The sequence below is a fragment of the Leptodactylus fuscus genome, chromosome 1 (assembly GCF_031893055.1).
Source record: "Leptodactylus fuscus isolate aLepFus1 chromosome 1, aLepFus1.hap2, whole genome shotgun sequence".
In the NCBI taxonomy this organism is placed as follows: Eukaryota; Metazoa; Chordata; class Amphibia; order Anura; family Leptodactylidae; genus Leptodactylus; species Leptodactylus fuscus.
Window position 1 is genome coordinate 150,258,497 of NC_134265.1, and position 17,272 is coordinate 150,275,768.

The 17,272-nt window shown below is 41.4% G+C and overlaps 1 protein-coding gene across 1 annotated transcript in view; it reads left to right on the plus strand.

Moving 5' to 3' along the window:
- The first annotated feature begins 4,989 nt into the window (after nt 1-4,989).
- The window catches only part of TRPM6 (transient receptor potential cation channel subfamily M member 6), a 150,228-nt gene continuing 137,945 nt past the window's right edge, over nt 4,990-17,272 (plus strand). Inside the window, exon 1 of the mRNA XM_075278405.1 lies at nt 4,990-5,079. Coding sequence (XP_075134506.1) covers nt 5,062-5,079 — 18 coding nt within the window. The 5' untranslated portion in view covers nt 4,990-5,061. The remainder of the gene's footprint in view (nt 5,080-17,272) is intronic.

The window sequence follows — 17,272 nt, forward strand, 5'->3', positions numbered from 1 at the left end:
GTAGCTTGAGACAGATCTGGCATAGTTGTCATCACTCCATCATAACAAAAAAGGATCATTACCCAGGGGGGCGTCTTATTGGTGACTCCACTGGCAACCTGAACTTGATTCACATGTCCCCACCAGTCACCTTCCCCAGATACTGCCCTGAGTAATGATCTTTTTTGCTATGATAGATCATTGATAACTATGCCAGATCTGTTGTCGAGTAGATATTAGTGAATCCTAATGACTTTAATAAGACATGTTTTGGGTTTTTGGATTTGAGATCTGTCTTTTTATTGTCAGACTTGGTATTATTTTCTTGATATAAACTCTGCATTGTTTAAGGGATGGAGCCAGTACATATTGTGTTTATGTGTTTACTCTGTTTACGTCATGGATATGGTTGAACTCATAAGTAAAAATATCCATCATTTTCATTTCTTCAAACTGTCTCCAAAAATCATCTAAGCAGATATCCCAACTATTGATTAATGTGAATTTTCTTGCTATGGATGGGGGTAGATGACTGTCAAATTGTTTACCGCAAAGATCAACTGCATGGTTTTCTTTCAACTGATTCTGCTTAGTGTTACTCTCTGTATAGAAGAACTAACAATATCAAGTAAGAATACAGAATGAATTGTAAAAATAGAAGTCCAGGCATAATTGCCAGGTTGTGACTAGTTCACCATTTAGCAACTCACAAACCATAAGAACCTCCTCTGTTGTTTCATCTGTAATGATACTAAACCTCATATATCGTATCTTTTTTTGTGATAAGCGGTTGTTAAATTTGTTAACCTTTGCACTTATGTCAGCAAATGTTTCAGTGGCTCAGTCTTTAACACATATGCATTAAAATGTTACTCTTAACACTTTTATCACCTACTGACAACACTGTAAAAGCACACATATAAAAATGTGCAGAGCACAAACCCTTGGGACCTTGTTAAATTACATCATGATCATAGAAAACAGCCTAAATCCAGTATTCAGCCTTAACTTGACTAATAATATATCAGAATTTAGTTACATTGTTTTACTTAGTTGTGGTTAGCTCCTTAAAGGGAGTCTGCCACCAGAACCCAGCATATCAAACCAGACAGATAGATAGTCACCTGGATCAGTGTTTTCCCCTTTTGAATCGGTACCTACATTACAAAGGTATCAGAGTTTTTTTTAATATGCAAGTGATTTCTCTAAAGCAATGAGGGCATTAGTGCGTACCTCTACGGAGCATCGGCAATGACCTCATTGCTCCAGAGAGCTCCTTTGCATATTGACAAAAAAATGTTTTATCGTGGCCAGGGGAACACTGATCCGCAAAGGTGAAAACTGCAAGGAGCTCTACAGATCACAAGAACAGGGGTCCTGTTCTCCATGTATGAATGGAATGACAGCTAAACATGCATGCTGCCACTCCATTCATCTGTACTCAGCCTCTCTTTGGCAGTCCCATAGAGAGTAATAGAGCATCAGCACAAGTTATTAACTGCAGATCTATCAATTTAGGTACATGGAGCACCTCAGTCTCATTATTTTGCGAGGTCCCAGTGGTTTGACCCCTACTAACCAAACACTTATCACCTATCTTGTCAATAGGTGGCAAATTTAAAAACTATTGCCTTTATATGTTATAAATTTTGCGTCATTCACTGTGCTGCTTTGATAACCTAATAATTTTATTCACTGAGTCGATTTGATTAAATTGATTCTAAATATGTATAGTTTTTTATGTATAGTTTTACTTCTTTTGCATGGATTTGATGGGTTGTTACTGACGTCTGGTGAGAATTTCATGTGAATAGCAACTTTACGATGAGGCCCCATGTAGTGAGATGAAGTAAATGTACACAGAAAATCCACAGAGTTTTCAATTATACCTGTAGGGAAACCACGAGTGTTTTGTTAGTATTATTGACATGCTGTGACTTCAAAAAATATGTTGGTTTTGGAAATCACAGCATTTCTGCTGCATGTATTTTTCTGCTATGTGTAGATGGGATGCAAGCAATTCCATGTGGCTCCCCAGCCTTGGTGTTTCCACAGCGGACAGAAATCTCAGTTTACCTGTTGCTGTAAGGTTATAGTGAAAACCCGTGAATCTTCTCCAGTTTTCAGGTCTCTGCTATGCTGATCCAAATAGTAGTTGAGGAGGGATATTTAAATCCTGTTCCTGCTCATGTAGCTGCCTGCTATTTGGTTGTACTTACATATTCTGATTGTTTGAGCTGCACTGCTCTATATTGACCTTTGGTATGTTATGGGAAATCCATTTGTCTTCTAATTATGGCTCTGATGTTATATCTCAGTCTGACCTTTGATGTATTACTGGAAACCGCTTGTCTCCTGAATTTGGATCTGATGACTCTCAGACCAATTTGATTTTTGACTTGGACACGTTCACTCTCCTGATTGATCTTGCTGGTTTTAATCTGCCTTGTAAGTTTATAGTGGATTCTGGTTTGACTTCAGATTGTGGAGCGTTTATTTCTTATACCAATTTCTGTGCCAATAACTTGGGCCCCAAATTGAGCACAAGTCCATCTGGCTGCTTGGCTGGCGTTGGTGAAGGCTTTTGGGTGCCCGGGATTTATCTCTCAGTGCTCTATGAGATTGTCAGCCAGTTCCTGCGATTTCTGATATTTACCCAAGAGACACTGTCATGACATCAGGAAACTGACTTACTGATATGGAAATGAACACACTTGTACTGTGGCATACCTACATTACCCTGCATATATCATCCTGTTTCCAACAAAATAATAAAAAAAACCAATAAATTTGATCCTCCTCTTTTCTGGCATGGGCCTACCTGCCAGTCTTTGATTACTTGGCTGCAGCAATGTCGTGTCCATATAATGCTAGCATTACCCCTTTTCCTATAATGATATACTCTATTACTGTATCTTTTTTTCTGTCAGTCCTATAGCACAAAATTTTCCTTTTTTACTACTGTAGTTGCATGTACTATAACAAACACTCACATACTTGCAACATTTCTGATGGTACCAGAAAGAAATCAAATAAGTCATTAAGAGAGGTCTTTACATCCACGGGTGCATTCACACGATGTAACGCCTCGCTGATTCTTGCACTATAACTCGTGTAAGGATCAGCTCTGAAAAACAGAATTCCATTGACTTCAATGGGTTCCGTTTAGCGCATGTAGCACATTGAAATCAATGGGAGGCTTTTTAACTCATTGATTTCAATGTGTTACGCGCATTAAATGGAACCCATTGAAGTCATGCAGTGCAAAATCACGGCCGCAAAATAACGTGGTGTATACAATCCTAAATCCCATTGAAATCAATGGGAGCGTATACGGCGCGCAAACTCTCACACGCCATATACGTGCCACATCACGCGGCACGTTACTCCATGTGAACGCACCCTTAGATGCTGCAGTCAATAGAGTCCGTAGCATTTAAATGATGTTGAAGCGGAGGCTCCCTCTGTGAGACATTGGTACCCCTGCAAATACGATTATGGGGTGCCTTTGCAGTTACATGTCAGCCGGGGCTGCTAATGAAGGTCCCCAAGTCTAGTTACAGTGTATGTATTAGACCATGCCAGAGGCACCGCCTAACAGAGGAAACCTTACCACACCTGGGCCTCAATACCAAGTCTGCGCATACTTAATAGTGGGAGACTACTTCCCCATGGGGAAGCTACAAGTTTTACAGTTACAATTTCCAAAGTAAAGTTCAACCTGTTTCACTACATTACTATCTCCTGAGTCATTCAACATCAGGGCTCTTCCAAACACCATCATACTGTCTCAGGGTAAGAGCAGCCCTCTCTTAATGGAAGCTCCCCGGTGTACTACTACTACCACCACCATCCGGTAGCACAGAAGGTCTCCCTCATCGGTGTCCTGCCTAGGAGTTGTGCTGGGGAGATTGGTTGAGGGCACTCAGCCTATCCGGTGGCGCAACTACCGTCACAACTACAACCATTCTATAGTTTCCTCCATCTGGGCTTCGGCAAGTTTACCTGCATAGAACTGCATTTTCCCACACTGATGTGAGTGAGACAAAAATGAAGCAGAAAAGCATTAAGATATGCAAGCGTTTTTTATACATTTTGCTGCATGTGGCCTTAGGCTTTGGTGTTTTTTGTTTTTTTTTTGTAAATGACCATGTTCAGTGTATGTATTTTTTTCAGGTGTTTAGGGAAAATTAGAAAAAGAGCCAGAAAAAACACAGGAAAAAAAACTATATTAGGCTAAGGCCCCACGGGCCGTAATCGCAGCGCTACAGCGGTGCGGAAAGAACCACGGCGTGAACGCACTGCGGTTCTTTCCGCAACCCTTTCAACAGAAAATTCGCAGAGTTTTCCTCCGCGGACTTTCTGTCACAATTATATTTATGGGAAAGCCGCAATGGCTTTGCAAATTAAAGCATGTCCGCGCTGTGATTTCTTCCGCAAAGTGTGCATGGGATTCGCATGAATCCCATCCCCTTTGCTTGCACTGTAAAACACTGCAATTTTTCCCGCAGCATCTCCGCTGCGGGCAAATCGCAGCGTTTACGTCCTGTGGGGCCCCGGCCTTAATAAAATAAACACCATTAAAAACGCAAACAATTCAGAATTATTATTATTATTATTTTTTTTTTTTACAAGATAGAAAACACCATGAGAAAACCGTGTGTGAAATTAGCCTTTACAGAGTTTGCTCTACATGGTATACAATCATTAGTTTATCTATTGTTTATCTATTATCTAGTTATCTATTGCTGCTATGGGCCATGTGCATGCCATGGTTAGCTTTGTTCTGCAGTGGGAGCCATAAATGAAGCTCAGATTGCAGGAGCAGATCAAGGATCATTTTTGTACTAGATAGATCTTCAGCAAGGTGCATGTTGGAAGGATCCTCCTCCTCCTCCTCCTCCTTCTGCTGCTGCTGGATCTGCATGTGTGTTCCTGGAGGGGGGTTGGAGATATGAGGCTGTTCATTGCCCCCTGTATGAAAATCAGATGAGTCTGCATGCCAGGACTGGGAGGATCACTGCTTAGGGAATCCCTTGGGAGATCTTATCAATTACCACCCCCTGTGGAGTCTCCAGAGCCATGAAGGTGCAGCTGAAGGTAATGTATAGAGTTAACAAACTGAAGCTGAGTCTTTCACCTGACAGGTAAACTTTTCACTTGTGAATATGGTGCTAGGCTAGATAGCCTCTTTGTATGCAGATATTAATGCACTACAAAACTCAGCATTCCCTACTTCATAGCAGTCCTGCTGGGACTTTGAGTTTCCCAGGTAGCTTGACTTTCTATTATGATAACAATAATTTATTGCATATTATACATGTATAATCGGCCACTGGCTATATTTAGTCACACTGTCCGACTAAAGTGACAAGTATTACTTAGACTGCTGCATAAGAAAAAACCTGGAGTTCGGCTATATTATGTAAAAACATTGGGGTGTACGCTGGTAATGACTATAAAGCAATACATTAATAACAGTGGCGTTTTTGTTATTTCACCTGTTGTTGTCTGTGGATTGTCAGAAAAACCCTGATATTTGATGTTACTATGGTATCCTCATGGTGTGTAGGCTAATACATTTTGTCATACGTGCTGTGTATACACATCAGCATGATACATTGTCATAAATGCTCTACTATCTTAAACGCCATAATATTACACATCCAGGGTAGTGAAGGTGGGCATGTACGTATTGTGACAGGAAAAAAAAGTGGCCCATAGCAGTGTATAGGTTTACCATGGCAACCATACAGCTGGGATATATTATGTTTAAAACCGTATTTTAGATATTCATATTGGCATAGCAGTCTGTATCTCTGCCCGATTATACAGCTTTATGATTTAGGGCAGTTCACACAAATAGTCCATTTGGAGGACTGCAAAAAAGAAACATTGTTTATCCAAGTGGAGATCCATTTTTGAGCCATGTCTGTTTCATGAATCTGTTTTTCACTTCCATGTGTCACATGTTTGTGTTTTTGTTTTTGCCATTTTTTTTCCATCCCCTTTATTTTCTCATAGATCATCTGCATATGAGAAAAAAGGTTTGCATGAATGACTCTGTTGACTACAAGGACTCATTCATATGTTGAGGACTTGTGGGGTCTTTGCTCTTTTGCAATTGGCATCAGGGGTTGCTCAGCTTTTCACGCCTGTGAAAAGCAGATCCTTTTTTAAAAAATTTTATTCATTGTCAATGTGATCCATATATATATGTATTTTTTTTCTTCACGGACCGATAGACTTTCATTCATGTGATGAATTAATGAAAAACATGGTTCCATAGTTTTGTTGTTTTTTTTCCCCTGCATAGTTTATAATTTCAGCAATGCCTAGCACATGTTACTACACTGTCTACCAATAAGTATTTGGACACCCATGCAAATGAAGATATCTGCGGTCGTGATGTACGTCACGTCTTCCGCTGTTAAATATCGTGTAGGAAACAGCATTGGCATTTGTCTCATGCAAGATGCCACAAACTGCAGAATTGTCCAGTTTCGAGAAAGGGGTAATTGTGTGGTACCACAGAAATGGTCGATCCTTAAGGGACATAGCAAGCGAACTGAATTACCCAAAATCGACCGTGGCCTATGTTATTACAAAGTGGAAGGTGAATGGTGATTGTCAGAATGTGCCCCGAATTGTCAGACCTCCGAAACTGCAGCCGTCCAAAATCGGTGAAAGAACTTACCTGTCTTCTCCAAGCTAAATGGAATAAAATACCACTACCCGTCATAAAAGGACTTGTGGAAAGCATGCCCCAGAGGGTTGAGGCTGTAATTGCCACTCGTGGAGGTTCTACCAACAATTGAATATGAATAAATTGTTGTTTTTCTATTCTATCACAGGTGTCTTATTGGTAGACAGTGTATGTTACCTATACGCTACCGGACATTAGGCTTGAGACCGACAATGAGAAAATGCAGTATTTTTGGCTGCTGTGGGAAAAAAAACATTGCATTTTACAGTTACAGCAAAGTGAATTAGATTATGATTAATCTTATCCACATACTGCGGGAAAAACCGCCATGGAAAAGCTGTTTAGCTAAAGGTTTCATAGGAGAAGAAAAAAAGTAGAGAAAAACACAGTAAAAACTCAAAGCCAAAAAATGCAGTGCATTTTGGCTGTGTTTTTTTTTCTGCATTGTTTAGCTGCATTTCGCAATGTGGGGCCCTAGCCTTAGGCTGTGGCCACACACCGGCATGAGTCACGCAATTAAAAATTGGACTTATCATGGCCATAGGATTCTTGCACATCCGCACAATTTCTCAGATTACCCCCTAGTGCCACTAACAGTATGACTACCAGTACCACACCACCTGCCAATACTACCTCCACCACCTCTGCCTCTTCCACTTCCAAAATAATGCTGAATAGTCTCATCCAACTCCATAAAAAGTGGAGGAAAACTCTGATTAGGAGAAATATATCTTTCTCCACAGTTGCCACATCTCTACTATGGATTTGTGTCGGTAAAGAAAATGTTTACAGTCAAGAAAGACCCTGTGGCCTTTTGCAGACGACCCTGCTGTAACCGGCCAGTCATGAATTAATAGCACAGGCTTCACACGGGGGCCTGTGTGCTGCCTGTGCACGGGGCGTGCTTTCATGGCTCCATTCATTAATTGAATAGGAGCCATGAAAGCAAGGGCCGCAAAATAGAACAGGAATAGGACCTGTTCTATATATTTTGGCCCGAATTATCAGCCAGCACACAGGACCGTGAAATTCACAGTCATGTGTACGGGCCCATTGAAATGAATTGGTCAGTGTGCTACCTATGAAATACACGGATAGCACACTGACCATGGCCACGGTCATCTGCAAGGGGTCTTAGAACTAGGAGTAATACACAGATTCCTAACTCAGGATTACACCACTCTCGGATGCAATACCATCCTGTGACTGAGATGAGTGCGTAAGTAATCAGAAACTTCATCTTCATTCTCGGAAAACAACAACAATAATGCTGCTACTGGCAGTGCCACTGAAACTAGAAGTGTTGCTGTTCCCACCCACATTCTTATTGTGTATATTTGTATGAGTGTTCTACCTTTCCCCTCCTTTAGCCTGTCTCCTGCGCTGTTTCTTTCCCCAGTCAGTTTACTGCATATCTTTTATATGAGTGGCAACAATTGTGACACTGTGGGGTAAATTTATTAGTTATCTATTATTTATATTTATTACAAAAGGCTTCATAATTTTCTTGGGCCCTTCACCAGTTGGGCTGTTTATTAAGAGGCTGCAGCCTTTTCATCTACTGGCGTAGATTTTCAGTCTACCTGGCACCAGTTTCCAGTTTTAATACATCAACTTGGCCGATGCATCTCCAGCCTCAGCTCCCTGATTCCCACCCGCAATATTTGCAAAATGTACTGCCAAGACATGGATCGGGGCTTGACGCGTAACTTTAGAGCAAATAAAGGTATTGAGCCAAATGTGCGCCTCAATATCACCCCTCTAAGGCCTTGTTCACATCTGCGTTGGTATTCCGTCTGGAGGAGTCCGCATGAGGATCCCCACCCCCACCCCGAACGGAATACCGAACGCAACTGCAAGTGGTGTACCAGTTAAAGCACACGGACTTCATTGCTTGCCGCAAGGATCATGTGGACAGGAATGTACTTCACAATCTACTTTCCTGTCCACATGATTCGTGCAGGCAGCGTGTGGCCAGCATACGGACCCCATTATAGTGTATGGGGTCCGTGTGCTTTTACCGTACAGAGCTTGCAATTGTGTTTGCGGAGTCCATGCGGACTCCCCCGGACGTAATACAAATGCAGATGTGAATGAAGGGTAAGCTAGAAAATGATGCCCTAAAAAACCTTTAATATAATGGGTTTATTCACTAGAAGGAATGATTTTATCAATAAAAACAATGTCAGACACTGTGGACAGATAACAGTGTAGAACGTTTCACTAAATAATGGAAAATGTGACCCTGTATTACAAAAATAAAAAGCTCTACTGCAAAAAAAAGGCTTAACAAAATGAGATAATTGGCAAGGGTAAAAGGTAAACTGTCCAGTGTATGTGGAACTCTGTGAGAACAGCATTCACACAGACTGTAAACTTATCTCTCCCCCCCACCACATCTCTTTCTGTCTGTATAAAAAAAAAAAAAAAAATTCAACCTGTTTTTAGAGTGGTCGAGGAATTTATGTCAGGAAAAAATCCGATTCATGAATTAGGAAGCATTTTTTGAGGCGCCTTTTTTTTCAGTTTTTTTTCCTCCAGCACAGTGAATGGACCTTGAAAAAACTGCCTAGCGTTTTTTGAGGCATTTTTTGCCAAAAAAAACATGCCAAAAAAACGCTAGTGGTTTTTCCACCTCCCATTGATTTGTATGGATTTCCCGAGGCAGAATCCGCCTGAAGAAATCCTGAGGTGGAATCTGCGTCAAAATTCGCCCCCTCTTGCCCCGTGTGAACGAGCTCTAAGCTCCTCCTATGATTCTGTAGTTCATTGTTTTTTTTTTGTTTATGTTTTTTTTTATATGAATGTCTTTTTGATCACTTTTTCTAGCTTTTTTTTTTTTTATGGAGGGAGTGTGTGTGTGCATGATACATATAATTTTTTTTCCCCTGCATTCACTGTTTGGGATAGATAAGGCTATTTTTGGATAGTGTGCACTTATGCCCATATGAGATACGGATGAACTTCACACTGGGTATGCGTTAACCAATCACCGTTTTATTTAGTAAAGCATGAGTGAACGTTTTCAGTCCGATGGACCTTCCTCAGACTTTTATGTATCGGCAGCATTTCTACTGCATGAACCTTACTGGCTATATGCCATATCTATTCATATCCATTAACCTTGTTTTGCAGGCCTGGTGGGGATGGACTGGAGGCCTACAGCTTACAACCAGTGGCAGAGCCATGTTCAGAATCTTCTGCTGTCATCATACATAAGAGTCTGAGGAAGGACCGAAAACGTTCACTCATGCTTTACTAAATAATATGGTGATTGGTTAACGCATACCCAGTGTGAAGTTCATCCGTATCTATTATTAAAAGGGGTGGGACCCTAACTTCACCTACCAAGGGCAACGTCTGTATCCCTACGAATACTTATGCCCATATGGGGATACGTAAAATATTTGTATAATTTTTTTTTTTTTACGTTATGAGTTTTTTTTAAATTAAAAAGTGTGTTTTATATTTATATATATTTTTATATCTATACTTGAACCTGGGATTTGCTAGTCCACAGTGCAGTGCATCGCATATAGGCTCCATATGTGAAATAGAGATAGGCAGCCAGGAGGCCACTGTTCAGCCTCCTGGCTGCACTGGCAACCCAACGTATTCCGTGGTCTTGCCACAGGCACAGCTCTTGTGAGCATATTATATGCTCAGCATGGCATAATAGTATGGTGCAGACCAGGAAGGAGTTAAAATCTCCCACGTGTTGTGAATCTTCCAGGTTATACTTTGCTTTTTATTCACAACAATATTTGTGCATATCTTCTGATAAGAATTTTACTGCTATTACATTATATAACTAATTTTAATAAGTTATGTTTTGCAGTCTGCTATGAGTACTGCACAGAGATAAAAGTTGAAAACAAACTGTATAAACAAGAAATGTTCTTTGTCACTGTTTATCTCTCACGTTTGCCTGACATTAGGTTCACACTAACATTGGGGTTTCTGTCCTTTGGACCACTTGGATTCTGGATACTCCCATACACACATTGTAGAAAAAAATCCACAGCAGAAATGCTGTGATTTCAAAAACACTCCCACTTATGTAAATCACTGAATATCAGTTATACCTACAGAAATGCTGGCGGTTTCCGTGTAGGTTTAATCAAGACAGAATATCTCCAGAGGAAAACTGTGTGGATTTTCTGTGAAAAACACTGCAGAAAAAAAAACAAAAAACAAGATGCGTGTCCGCCTTAGTCTTTTCAACAGTGTTTTTCAGCTGCGGCCTTCTGCGTGGGGCCTTAGCCCGATGTGGAGCATTCAGTATGCTGTATATAAAAGACAGCATTCTGTGCTAAGCCCCATACACTGACGAGCAAAACTTTCAGGCTCCATATTTCACCATCCACTATAGGTTCGAACGTGAGACTACCATCATTTATAGACAATCATCTTGGCCATCTCATACATAAATTTGACTTACAACTATTTAACATATGATTTAGTTATGCAGATTCTTGATGTCTAATGGCATTGTTCCTGTTTTCCTCCTGGTGGTGGAAAGATATTTTTCTTCTTCTATGCTACAAATTACAACCTGTTCTCGCAGTATGTTATTAGATTGATTTCTAAGTGAAAGTTGAATCCTCGATTTGAAGGTTCAAATCGAGGATCAGCCATGAAAAAGATTTTCCAAGAAAAAAGTAACAGCATGTAAGTGATCTTGTCAGTTGAAAGAATACCAAAAAATGAAGTCCATTCATCCATTCAAAAACCAAGAGGCAGACGTCAAGGTAAAATATCAGTGTCAACAAGTTGACGCATCACAAGATTTGTCAGTTCTGGGGCGAGGATAGAAATTACTTCCTCCAGTTGCCCCCACAGTTTAATGTCCCCCCCTCCAGCTACTCTCACAGTTTAACATAAAAAACACTAATATTCGTCTCTCTTCGTTCCTCGTTGTCTAAAGAATCTGCTACCGGAAGCTTCAGAGAGCTGCAGGTGCGATGTGCGTGACGTCATCCCATCGCACCTATAGCTCCAGAGCACACAGGGGCTGAATGGCAAAGCCGGGAGTGGACAGAGCTTCGCTGCACCTTTGTATTCAACTCCTCTAAGTCTTCTGGACATCATTACATTGTGCCTACAGCTCCCATAGCACATCGGAGATAAATGATGAAGCAGGGAGCAGACACCTGCTTGCTTCATCTTTGTATTCAACTCATCTGTGTCTTCCGGATGCAGATGAGTTAAAACTGGGACATACTTCCCACCAACCTGAACAGCGGGACAGTACCCGGACTCCAGTACTGTCCCACTGAATCCGAGAAGGTTGGGTGGGACGCCTAAACTGTGGCCATGCATCACTGATTTGTACATTACATTACATAGTATATAACCCTTGCATAAGAACTAAACAAGGAAGTTATGTGTACTGTCATTATGGCTTGTACATGTTTGGTAAGGCCTTGTGCCAAAAAGAAACGCCTGCGGGAAAATAGTAATGCTGTTCATTTCAGGAGGCGACTCCGTGTTGGCAGTCATTATCTTTTATTTGAGGAGGAGGCAAATATTTCATCATGTCACTATGTAGCAGGCTATACAGTTACCAGAATATCACTTTCTTTTTATTTCTTTTTATAGGTGTAATTCATTATGCTGAAAAACAGGTGTGTTATGTTTTTACACTGAATTAACTCTGAGATAGTCAGGGGGACTTTTGTAATGCCAGTTCTTTTTTTTTTTTTTTTTTTTTTAAACACAAAACTGTTTTGTCCCCTTGTCCCTATGTTGACATGTTGCAAATGCATGTGAACTTTTCAATGTCAAAGGAGCAATCAGAGGGATTATAGCTGAAGCAGCTTTTGTACACTATAGAGTGTGCAGCCAAAGGCTATTCCGATCACGACCTGCTCTATAAGTATTGGAATGGAGTTGAGGCTGCACACTTAGTTGTGTGAATAAAGCCTAAAAATTAAAGTGTGAAATTATTTGAAGCTCTCAGGGATTGTATTGCTGACTATGCAAATATAAAAAAACAAAAAAACTCGATAGTCTTCAGTAGTTGATACCTTTTTAATGGTTAACTCATAATGATGACAAATTACTGACGTTTCGGACCTCTAGGGTCCTTTATCAAAGTAAATTTTAAACATTTCTGAAGGATGCATATTTATATACAGTGGGGCAAAAAAGTATTTAGTCAGTGACCAATAGTGCAAGTTCCACCACTTAAAAAGATGAGAGGCGTCTGTAATTTACATCATAGGTAGACCTCAACTATGAGAGACTAAATGAGAAAAAAAATCCAGAAAATCACATTGTCTGATTTTGTAAGAATTTATTTGCAAATTATGGTGGAAAATAAGTATTTTTCGGACTATAAGACGCACCTAGGTTTTAGAGGAGGAAAATAGGGAAAAAAAATTTTGAAGCAAAAAATATTTAATATATGGGAGTTGTAGTTTTGCAACAGCTGCAAGGCCACATTGACAGGTGACCCTGCAGCTGTACGTGGATGCATAGAGTGTTTTTTTTGCGGGGCCAGCTGTACTTTTTAGTTATACCATTTTGGGGAATATCTATTGCTTAGATCACCTTGTATTGAAAAAAAACCCGGTGGTTTATGATATATGATATATATATATATATATATATATATATATATATATATATATATATATATATATAATTTTTTTTTTCTAGGGACAGGAGGTGATTTAGAACTTTTATTTATATTTTTAAGCTTTTTTTTTTTTTTTTTTTTTTACTATTTTATTCCCCCCCCCCCCCCCCCGGGGGGGCTTGAACCTGCGGTCATTTGATTGCAAGTCCCATAGACTGCAATACAACTGTATTGCCGTCTATGGGACATTCTGTCTATTAGTATTACGGCTGGTCATAGAGACCAGCCGCAATACTAATACAGCAGTGACAGGCCTGGGAGCCTCATTAGGCTCCTGGCTGTCACCCGAACAGGTCGGCTCCTGCGATATCGCCGCCCAGGAGCCGGCCTGCAACTTTACAGGTACGGGGCCGGTGGGGACCGGCCTCGGGGGAGAAGGGGCCACTGATACTGACCCGGCATCCGCTGTACTAGAGAGGCGGATGCCGGGGAGGGATAGACGCTGGCACAGGTGCCGGGCCTGAGACATCGCTGCGCTCCACTGTCCTGCATGAAGCCATGCAGGGCAGAGGAGCGCAGCGATGTCTCAGGCCCCGACACCTGCATCTATCCCTTGCCGGCATCCGTCTCTCTAGTACAGCGGATGCCAGGCGCCACATTCGGACTATAAGACGCACCCTTCTTTTCCCCCAAAATTTTGGGGAAAAAAAGTGCGTCTTATAGTCCAAAAAATACAGTATTTGGTCAGTAACAAAATTTCATCTCAATACTTTGTTATATATCCTTTGTTGGCAATGACAGAGGTCAAACGTTTTCTGTAAGTCTTCACAAGGTTGGCACACACTATTGTTGGTATGTTGGCCCATTCCTCCATGTAGATCTCCTCTAGAGCAGTGATGTTTTGGGGCTGTCGCTTGGCAACACGGACTTTCAACTCCCTCCAAAGGTTTTCTATAGGGTTGAGATCTGGAGACTGGCTAGGCCACTCCAGGACCTTGAAATGCTTCTTACAAAGCCACTCCTTCGTTGCCCTGGCGATGTGCTTTGGATCATTGTCATGTTGAAAGACCCAGCCACGTTTCATCTTCAATGCCCTTGCTGATGGAAGGGGGTTTGCACTCAAAATCTCACGATACATGGCCCCATTCATTCTTTCATGTACCCGGATCAGTCGTCCTGGCCCCTTTGCAGAGAAACAGCCCCAAAGCATGATGTTTCCACCCCCATGCTTTACAGTAGGTATGGTGTTTTATGGATGCAACTCAGTATTCTTTTTCCTCCAAACACGAAAAGTTGTGTTTCTACCCAACAGTTCCAGTTTGGTTTCATCCGACCATAGGACATTCTCCCAATACTCTTCTGGATCATCCAAATGCTCTCTAGCAAACTTCAGACGGGCCCGGACATGTACTGGCTTAAGCAGTGGGACACGTCTGGCACTGCAGGATATGAGTCCCTGGCGGCGTAGTGTGTTACTAATGGTAGGCTTTGTTACATTGGTCCCAGCTCTCTGCAGTTCATTCACTAGGTCCCCCCGCGTGGTTCTGGGATTTTTGCTCACCGTTCTTGTGATCATTTTGACCCCACGGGGTGAGATTTTGCGTGGAGCCCCAGATCGAGGGAGATTATCAGTGGTCTTGTATGTCTTCCATTTTCTAATTATTGCTCCCACAGTTGATTTCTTCAATCCAAGCTGGTTGCCTATTGCAGATTCAGTCTTCCCAGCCTGGTGCAGGGCTACAATTTTGTTTCTGGTGTCCTTTGACAGCTCTTTGGTCTTCACCATAGTGGAGTTTGGATTCTGACTGTTTGAGGGTGTGCACAGGTGTCTTTTTATACTGATAACTAGTTTAAACAGGTGCCATTACTACAGGTAATGAGTGGAGGAAAGAGGAGACTCTTAAAGAAGAAGTTACAGGTCTGTGAGAGCCAGAAATCTTGATTGTTTGTAGGTGACCAAATACTTATTTTCCACCATAATTTGCAAATAAATTCTTACAAAATCAGACAATGTGATTTTCTGGGTTTGTTTTCTCATTTTGTCTCTCATAGTTGAGGTCTACCTATGATGTAAATTACAGACGCCTCTCATCTTTTTAAGTGGTGGAACTTGCACTATTGGTGACTGACTAAATACTTTTTTTCCCCACTGTACAGAGCAGGCACACAGGGTGTTAGAATTCCAGGAGGAAGGGGGGGGGGGGGTTTGTTGTTGTCTCTACCAATTACTAACAACCCCCCCCCCCCCCTTCCTCCTGGAATTCTAACACCCTGTGTGCCTGTATATAAATATGCATCCTTTAGAAATGTTTTAAATTTACTTTGACAAAGGACCCTAGAGGTCTGAAACGTCAGTAATTTGTCATCATTATGAGTTAGCCATTAAAAAGGTATCAACTACTGAAGACTATCAAGTTTTTTGTTTTTTTATATTTCCAACCCACTGGCTAACACGGTACAAGAACGAACATTTTCCTTAGACTATGCAAATAAAATAGTTCACTTAGGCAAAATGTGCCATCCTACTTCCTTATATTATTGGCCTCATTTACCCCATAAGATTTTGCCTCAATGTTCTTATTGGTGCACTGCCCCTATGCTTACCAGAATGCCAGTTTCAGGATTCTCTATCCGGCTGCTGCACCTTTAACGTTGCCATGCCAACATAGGAAGCTTTTTCGGTTTCAGAGGCTTCCTGGCTTGGTCCAGTTAGCAGCTGAGGAGGCCTATATAAGACCCTGCCCTTCTGACACAAGCACCAACTATTTAGTTTTCTATTTCTAGTTTGGCTCTCATTTTTGTGTGTGTACCTGTTTACTGATTTACCTTTGTCTTGCTCCCTAGATACCCTATTTGCCTCCTTATTCTGCTTTGACATGCATGCTTGGATTTGTGACCCTTGGCTTGTTTCCCCGATATTGCTTTCGTCTTCTGATTCTACCTATCATGTCCTCTACTGGTTTTGAGTCTGCTTGTAAGACTTCTCTTATCTCCATGCCACTGTATAAGTTTTAGTGGACTTTGTTTTGGTTTCTGCAGGAGTGTAATCATCTGTTTAGTGACTATGCAGATTCCCAGATTCAGCACAAGTCCAACTTGCCACACCATTAGCTCTGGTGAAGACATCTGGGGGTCTGTCTTGGCTTGCAGAAGTGTGCTATTTTTAAATAGTTGTCTCTACTCCTCACAGTTATCAGCCAATCTCCTGCTATTACTTTTATTGTGGGCTACATTTTTAACAGCCAATGAGTAACAGCCAGCAGTGTCCCAATGCCAGGGTTTTGCTCTTCTGCTTTAGGCTAGGGCTACACAATGACTTTGGCCGTTACTCCTCTTGCAACACCAAAGATTCACCCTGGAGGACCAGGACCAGGTCACCCTGAGACTCCTCCTAACTAGGGGTCGCAATGCACATTATTGATGGAGAGCAACCATGGGTCATACAACTGGAGTTGCATCCAAAATTTCCAAGTAGCCCCAGACCTATTGACAGGCTGTACAAGCAGACAGCCACTCACATATAACTTTATATAGGATTGCCACTGTCCTTCTTGTCAGAGAAATTAGGCAACTTTTCTGTATCATAAGTACAGTGCTCTTTGATTATTACTGCTGATTAAAGGGGTTGTCCCATCACAAGGATCCTATCTATACTGCTAGTTTATGTGGATTTAAGACTTTTCCTAAATACATTGCTTAAGCAAAACTGCTTTGTTTGGCTACTATCTGAGATTATTCACTTCATTGTTTACACTGTGTTTCTATGGACCTGGGGATGATCTTATCTCTCCACCCAGGACAAGTGAGGTAGCTCCCTGCTCTCGGGAGGGAGGGAGGGAGGGGGAGCTGAGTGCTTGGTGCTTGTATTTCTGAGCTGTTTATCTCCGGCTCTTCCAGTTATCAGTCGGCTAATTGAATTTTGCTGATAAGGGCTGAGACGGGGTGTCTGTTACCATTGCATGTAATCACAGACCTAAATGAGAGTATATTGCAAGCTGAATCTT